We start from the raw sequence: 8,454 nt of genomic DNA, 5'->3' as shown, positions 1-8,454 counted from the left end.
TATATATATTTGACTATATCAGATTCTAGAAGAATCTGCCACGTAATAGCTTGCGTAATCTTTAGCGTAATAGATATCTGTTTGATCGATCAGATGTATGTTGATCGATTATTACAGTCTTTTATCACAGTCTTGGCAGACTAATGATAGAATCTAGGTGTTAGCCAAGCACCCGGATTCTGCTAGAGATCAGCTGACTAGCTTATATCTCTAACAAGTAATACTTAAATAAAGTCTTTACTAAAAGTGTTATCTAAGAGTAGTAATAGAGCTACTCTAAATTTATATTTTAGAGCTACTTTATATATAACTATAAAAGTCTTTACTATATTCTAAAGGCCTAAGACTATATAGAAGAAAAGAGATACTACTTTTTAAATTAAAGAGTTAAATAAGGCTTTAAAGCCTCTTATCAGAGAGGCGTAAAAGCTTATAATAAATATAAAAAAGTTTAAATTATATAATAAGCCTAGTAGAGTTTTATAATAGAAATAAGTAAAAGAGATAAATAAGCTAGCTTATAAGAGTAGTTATAGTAGTATTGATTATTAGTATTACTAAACTTAAGTTCTTATTTTAAAGCTAATTTTTTTTATAAAAAAGTGCTAAAAAGAGAGACTACGTGTTTTTATATAAGAAGATAAGGCACTCTTATATATTTATTACGCTTAAAGAACTATATACTCAAATGCTAAAGAAAAGTAGCTTCTATAGCTAAGTAATTTATCTAATCTTAACGCTATTAAAGTAGCTTAACTATAGCTTAAAAGAAAAATCATACAAAAAGGTGTACTAAAAAGTTAAGTAAAAAAGATAAAAGTATAGTAATAGTACTAAAATAAGCTACTTTAATACTAAATTTAAGCTTAAATAGAGCGTAGTTTGTTTTATATTTAAAAAATTATTAAACTTAAAGGTAGTAATAAGTATAAAGAGGGGCGGCGGGACTAATCTATATAGCTTTAGCCCTATTTTTGGCGGTCATTAATGCACCCCTGTTAGCAAGAACTTTTGATAGTCACCTTCGTAGATTGGCGTGACTTTTAGGTTTGCTAATTATAACTTGGAAAAGATTGTCTATTGCACCTCACGTCATCGAGCGCACAGTACCTCACGTCATCTATCGCTCTCAAATGACGCGAACTGTCACGTGAATTATTTCTCACCCCTTGCCCTCGGGCCTTCAAGCTATCGCGCCAGACTGGCACTAGTACTCAGCAATGGCGGTGAAGAAACTTGATGGTGTCAATCTGGCTTTGAGGGACTGGTAGCTCTAACCTAGCCGCTTCGAGATGCAGAGTCGCAGAGCAAAATGACGACACTTTTAAGATACAGTGTCATTACATGACAAAAGTTATGCCTGATCGCATTTCCAATGCTTTGGACGTAATGCCGGCTACTCTGACTTACCAGCTCCCCTCAGTCACGGCTGTGTCTGTCCAATATGTGGCCAGTCGTGGTGTTTCAATACGGCAGCTCAAATGAAGAGCTAGCATGACACCGTATGCCTATGAATGCGCTCAAGACTCCTAGCGTCGCACGACTCCAATTGTCCTACTGCGATAGTCGCCGAGCTGTAAATCAGTGAAATCAACATTAGAACAATCTTGCAAGATTCCATGCAGCTGTCAAACTGCCCCAACAGCTAGTCATTCATGAATATCGTGTAGCTGAGAAGCATTGAACAAGGAATTGTTGACATACTTATCTCGCCCAGACTGGTAGAAGCCTTCCCAGAAATACTGTTTACCAAAGTGATTAACAACATCTCAACCTCGACAGGCTTTGTTCCAAGATTGCGTTGACTTTTATACGTATTTTTCTTGGTATTTCATATTGTGAAACTACATAGTTAGTTGCTGAAATAAAACAAAGTTGGCTTTCTTAGCTTAACGATCGTTGACCCCAAAAAGAGTTCACATCGAATACTAAATCAACCCAGCTTCCGCTATATCACATACACTGCCGAATATATTTCGTCAGTAGTTTGAGCAGAACACAAATCACACCAAACGCACATCCCGCACAAAAATCCAGCCGTAGTGCTTCTCATTAGTCGTCGAGCCAACCGAGTCAGATTAGTCCCGTCCCATCCCGTCCCCTCGCTCATATCCTATAAGTTCGAAACGTGGCAGCGACGAGAAAATTTCTAGCTGGAGTCATCTGAAAGCGTTTCCCGGAAGTTATATGGCATGAAATCCTCGTCGCAAAATTGAAAGTCGCAGTCGTGCGAATCTGAAGGATGGCTCCGCTTAAAGTCGCAATTCTTGCAAACGTTCTGGATATCGTGTTGGACGTTTGTGTATTCATCTCGATGAACTCCTTCCCCATAAGTACCTGTTCCACACTTGTGTCTAAGCAACAATTTGCGAAACCATGCCAAATGTTCATGGACTCTGTTCATACCAGGCATCGTCAAAGTAGGCTTGATCGAAACGTACAAATTCCATTGAGGATTTGACACGATCCAGAGTAGGATCTTGTCTAAAAGCCAACCGGTTCCTCTATGAAAACACTTTCCACGATCTTCCAGTTTATGGCCCCAAATGGCAACTAACATCTGCACAAGATGTCGGATTTACCATGTGTCGTTGACTTCTTTAGAGGCTGCGCTCGTGACATAGGCGCATATTCCAGTGGGCATTGCGCCTGCGTTTATAAAAACACAAGCTTGCGAAGGGTCTGGGATACAATGAGGCTCCACGGTAAGTGAATGAACGGCCTTGGTGGATGGAAAACATTGTGCGTAAACTTTGTAAAGCTTCGCTCGCTGATTCTCGCAAACGCCCTTAATGAAAGAATCCAGTCTTCTGGCATAAGTCGTGGTCTCGCGACTGTCGTGGAAGCTAAACACGACACGATCTGATAGCTTGTCAAGGTCAGATGCGGTAGCACAAAGTACGCCAATCTGGCTATTGGCGTAACGCTGGAAGTAATCCTCGTGGCTCAAGACCCATGCTTCGCGCAGCTTGAGCCCAAGTTCTTCACCCGAAATGACCAGTTTATCTTTGTCTTCTATCTGCCTCAGATCCCAAATGCCCTCGGCGACTGATTCGGTGAGAGCAAGATACGTCAATTCTCGGATGAGCATGCCGTTGCCGTCTTTGCGGTACTGCACATGGAGCGAAATTAGGATTCTCTGTGGCGAAAGATCTTGCATGTCATTGATCTCTTGGCTCCCTGTCCAAGCCTGTTCGATGGTCTTGATATCCTGAGCGTGTGGTGGAAGGAACCAACACCGGTTCATATCAACCGTTTGAAACCTGCCACAGCCCGTTTGCGTAAGATGTGCGCGAGCAGCAGTGTTGTTTCCGGTAATGTACAGCCCTCGTACTCGTGCCTCATACTTGGCGGCATCCCAGACCCTGATATCAACATGTTTTCCAGTGGTCGCAAAGAGGGGTTGGAGAGAAGACTCAATGGTGGAGTCGGTTGCATCGAAGGCTGGTTGCTTGGGCACCCTATCTGTTTCAGGTCCGCTAATTGTAGCGACACGTCTGTCGCCATACCAAGAGTTTGCATAACCTGGTATTGAGAGAATGTCGGGTTCTTCGACGATTGTGTATGATTCCTGACGGTGTGTAGCTATAGCGGTTTGGAGGACCCAACCAAGTAAATGCAAAGCGGGGCAACATCTTGGTCTATCTAACACCTGCAAAGTGACTTTGAATAGCGCTTTAACTAGCACGTTACTATTCTCTTCCAGTATTTATGATTTTATAGTCTATCGCGAAGAACAAGGGGTATCATTTCTGATCATAAATCAACAACTCTTCCAGTATTTATGATTTTCTAGTGAATCTCGAAGGAGGAGGGAGGGGTATCACCTCTGATAGTGAATCGACAAACTTGACTTCCAGTATTGATAAACAGAAAAAAGACTCCTAGTCATGCACTCTTTACACTTGGAATTGATGTTTCGCATGCAGATATAGGAGTGCTTGGAAAATGCAAAAAAAAGGAATCAGAAAGATGCTCTCCAGCGGGGAATTGAACCCTGGTCTCCCGCGCGCTGTCAACCAGGTGTTTGACAAGCGGAAATACTGACCACTATATGAGGGAGAGGGTACTGCAGGCCCTTGTTTGCCTGGGGTGCGCGGGGGTGTAGGGTCATGGTAACCCCCTACATCAGTGGCAGAGAGGCTAGGGTGAGTCGCATGGGTTCTGCCCGCGCGGGTTCGAATCCCGCATCTGACGTTTTTTTTTTTTACAATTTTTCCCTTTTAGTCTAAGTACAGCTAGCCACAGCAAATCCAAACTGCACTTCCTAAATGTCAGATCATGCAGGAGAGTCGGAACGGGTGTAGAGACGGATGCTAATTTTCTTGGTTTTTCTGTAATGTGCATGGACGATCACGTCGTGATCTAGTGGCCATGCTGGCCGAAAGAAACTTTGGACGGGTCGACTCCTCCATTATAAAAACAAATATTAAGTGGGTAGTTTTCAGATGTAAGGGAATGGATGCTCAAAGAGGTTGGAACAGAGTCATTGCAACTATTTCAGTATAAAGGCTTCATGTTGCAGCAAGGCACAGCGCTGCGGTAGTAAGTCTCGGATTTGACTTTCGAGAGTGTATTAAATCAATTTCGATATTCAGAAAGCTTAGGGCCGTACGGGTGCAAAGGACCAAAGTCCCTGCAAGCTAGTATTTCGCGCGGATTCACAGCCCATGCGGCACGGCGACCAGCGCCAACTAGACGAATGGAGAAGGCGTACGGACAGCATAGTTCTAGGGCTGCTATTTCCCTCATCCCTTGATGCGCATGGGACAAAATGATGGGCAGGAACTCGTTCCCCGCAGGGCCTCGTAGCGTTCCCATAGAGGCAATAGAAAAACAATTGCAGCTACATGCAAGGATAAATAGACCTTTCAAAATGTACTATATAAGTATCCAGGATCTCACAAAGTATCTCCAAGACATCGATTCTAGAGCACAAGATAACATTCTACAATTCACTTATTCTTACACTACCCTACCTTGTACTCAGCCAAAGTATTTATACATTTAGTATATCTCTCCCTTGCCTTTCAAATCCAGTTACGTCTATTCTAGCTAGTGATCTTCCAGAGCAGAGAAACGACTGACCGCGGTGCATGGTTAGACTCGGAGGACTGAAAAGGTCGCTCCTGAGGGCCGCCTGAGTTGCTGCTTTGAAAGTGAGTACGCGAAATCGAAGCAGAGGCATGACTCACGGCACATTGCGGTATCCATAGTAGAAAGTAAGTCATTTTTAACACCGATGCGACCAAAAGGATATTGATATCAATATGAGGTTTCTCTAATACAGGCGGTGTACAGGTACTCCGTGATATGTGCGGCGAAATCAGAATTGCTTAGTGGAAGGCCTGGCCTGTTATTTCGATTCTATGCACGGAAATATCGATGTGCTATCATCCATGGCGTGCTAATCGTCTAAGCCTTGGAGTAATCAGGCAGGTGGCACCGCCTCTTGCGACAAGACGGAGGGCTAATTGCTTGATTATCCAGCTTCCGTAATGTTCCGCTTCTTCTTAAGCTGTCGAGCTGCACGGATTTCTTCTTGTTTTTCCTTGCTCCACGTCTTTGATTGGTGCTTCCGACTTTTTGCACTCCTCCTTTCCCTTTTTTGCAGAGCCTGGACCTCTGGATCAACCCAATGTGGTATTGGAGAGGCTGAAATTTGCCTCAGGTAAGCAAGCGTGTCGCGATCCTCTTCTTGCTCTCCTTGCTGCTTAGAAAACCCGCAAGCAGCTAGAAGAAGTAGAGCTCTTAGTGTAAAATTAGCGTCATTGCCTGCACAATGAAGACTATTAAAGGAACATCCTAAAGAAAGGAGTAAATCGCTAAGAGACCCAGCCCAATACTCAAACACCTCATTAGCGATGTAAAAGGTATCTAAAACGCTCGAGAGAAGCACTGGATACTCGAAATCGAGAGCATGTAAAGCCTGAAGGTCATTAATAATACCATGGCCTACAAAAACTACATTTCGAGCTGAGGGGATGGAAGATTGAATATGGTTGACGATGTTTGGCGGGCTGGTTGCGATTGTCTCCCCAAACATGAATTTTTGAGACGCCTTGCTCAGGTATGAAGGAGATCCTGTAGCAAAATTGTGGGTGGATATAAGCTTATCTGGAGGCATCCGGTTGATTTCCTTTGTATCAAGAATCGCAAGTCCAATTTGGCAATCTCCCTTCTGCGCAAATCCGCTCTTAATGGTGTTGATATTCTCAAAGTCTATTGCAACAAGTACCACGTCTAAAAGTTGAGGCGAGTAATAAGGGTGATGGCCCACACGAAAGATCTCTCGTAAAATCTGTAATCCGTTTTTCGCAATAAGCAATTCTCTAGGACCCGCTCCTTTAGGTATGCTTTAACTAGTTAACACAAAACTTGCTCCAAAGTAAGTTTGAGGGCACTTTACCTGTGGGAACTTGTCGCAGATGATGGCACACTGGCTACTGTGACTAACGAATCTTCCTGTTCTTGGACTGTATGGCAAGCGGCAGCGCTTTTAGGACTTGATGTCGACATAGGAGGCGCTTGCAGGTTTTTTAGGACCAGATCTCGAGGCGAACGTTGCATTAACGAAAGAAGGTGACCAAATTGTAAGAACGTATCGGCAAGGCAAATAATGTGGGCAGCCAGCCACAAGCGGCGGGGATAATTACTAAGCGAGAAGGCATGTGACCTTGCCCAACACTAATTTATCACACCCCTCTTCAAGCACCCAAGAGTAACAAAAGTTTACTGGCACTTTTACATGATTAACTAGAAGCTCAGACGATTATAGAGCCAGGTCCCTATCCAAGTACTAGCCTCAGTAAGAAGTTATAATTATCTAGTTTAGTATTTTGTTTGCAGAGGTGTGCAGGCTAGTGGCCGTAAAGGGTGGTCTAAACAAAGGGCGAGTGCGTGTCCCTCGCAGCTTAGAACTTCAAACGAAGGCGGGTAGAAAATCAGGTCTAACAAAAAGGGGACTAATAGCAAGCTAGCTGTCTTTAGTTAGCTTGGCGCTGGGTGCGCGTATAGAGGAGTGCGCCGGCAAGTGCCCAAAACCAAAGTTCACGACTCCAACAGTGATGACTCCACTGGTTGGCTGCTAGGTGCGCGAGAACACGGTGTCAACAGCGAGGGGGAGAGGTATACGTGGTATAATTATCTATTACTAGTGAGTTGTTTTTCTTCTTATTATGAAAGAAGAGAGAGAGAGAGGGTCTAGTTCCGCGCCTCTGAGCCTAAGTAGTCTAACTATAGGGATATGCGTCTACCAAAGTTGAAATAAGAGATTACATATAATCTAAAAGATAAGATAAGTAGTAACGTGCAGGGTCAGTAAGCTGGGCAGATCAGTAAGCTGGGCACCCCACCAAACTTCGCGCGACGTTCTGCGCAATTGAGCCACAACAACGTATTAAAATAATATAAAATTAAGATATATAGTTTACTATTTAGCTCTATATAAAGTCTAAGTATGTCCTTCAACATGACACTTCGTGCACGTTAGCGGCGCGCGCTAACGTCGCTCACTAGCCTAGTTCTAGCTACCCCCTATAAGTAACCTTTCTGCCTCTGCCATAAGCTGCTGAGCCTGCTGCACCTAGAGTACCCCACTAGAAGCAATATATTAACGCTATTAATTTTGCTTTTGCCGCTGACGCTAGTTCTCTTCACGTAGCTTCTTATTCTCCTCTATAAGTATTGTTGCTAATTGCATTGCAAGCTAAGCGCTCTTAGTAAGCTGGCGTATCGCAACGCTTGTTGGACTCTCTGGCTGCCGGCGCAGTCGCTCTTAGAGATACCGCACCTGCTGCTGAAGCTCTGCTACCGTATGTGGTGTCTCTGTCTGCGTTGCTACCTGCGCTATAGTGTTATTATCTGTGGTTGTCTGTGGTGGAGACGGTGTTCTAGCTACTGTGAGCGACGATAGAACGCGATCTGGACAAGGAGGGACAAGCCCTGTCGCCCGAAAGCCTGCCTGGATATTCTGCTGCGTAAAAATCTTTAGCCGGATCCGTGTATAGGCTGCAAGGAAGTCTATCTTGTTGACGTAGTAGACCCTATGCCGGGCGAGCTCCTCAACCTCGCGTCCGTACGCGCGCTTAAGAGGAGAGTAGCAGCTCACATCTAGAGGCTAGAGGAGGTGCGACGTGTGAGGCGGCATACAGAGAGTGATAATCTTATTCTCAGTGCAGTACTGGTCGAACTCTGGCGTTGCGTGGCTACCATGACCGTCTAGAATAAGCAGCCGATAGACTCCAGCTGTACGAGCCGTTGTATGCTGGTTGAAGTGCTTTACCCACTCTACGCCAAGCTGATCAGTCGTCCAGCCGTTGTCTGAGGTGCCGATAGTCCAGTCTGGTGGGAGATTGTGATACCAGCTGCTCTGGTGAACCTTGCCAGACAGTATCACGAACGGTGGCAGAGACCAGCCAGACGCGTTAACGCACTCGATCACTGTAACCCACT

At 44.3% G+C, this 8,454-nt stretch overlaps 2 protein-coding genes across 2 annotated transcripts; both read right to left on the bottom strand.

Annotated features, from left to right (window-relative positions):
* Window positions 1–2,578: 2,578 nt before the first annotated feature.
* On the bottom strand, window positions 2,579–4,114 carry SETTUDRAFT_20948 (uncharacterized protein; the record flags this gene model as incomplete). Its single annotated transcript, XM_008028758.1, has 2 exons — window positions 2,579–3,571; window positions 4,049–4,114. The coding sequence occupies 2 exons, from the start codon at window positions 4,112–4,114 to the stop codon at window positions 2,579–2,581; spliced, it is 1,059 nt and encodes a 352-aa protein (XP_008026949.1).
* A 1,368-nt stretch (window positions 4,115–5,482) lies between these two features.
* On the bottom strand, window positions 5,483–6,127 carry SETTUDRAFT_32650 (uncharacterized protein; the record flags this gene model as incomplete). The annotated part of the gene is made up of 1 exon (XM_008028865.1): window positions 5,483–6,127. The coding sequence occupies one exon, from the start codon at window positions 6,125–6,127 to the stop codon at window positions 5,483–5,485; it is 645 nt and encodes a 214-aa protein (XP_008027056.1).
* Window positions 6,128–8,454: the final 2,327 nt, after the last annotated feature.

Source organism: Exserohilum turcica (genome assembly GCF_000359705.1).
Source record: "Exserohilum turcica Et28A unplaced genomic scaffold SETTUscaffold_3, whole genome shotgun sequence".
Lineage (NCBI taxonomy): Eukaryota > Fungi > Ascomycota > Dothideomycetes > Pleosporales > Pleosporaceae > Exserohilum > Exserohilum turcicum.
This window is presented reverse-complemented; position numbering and strand designations above follow the sequence as displayed.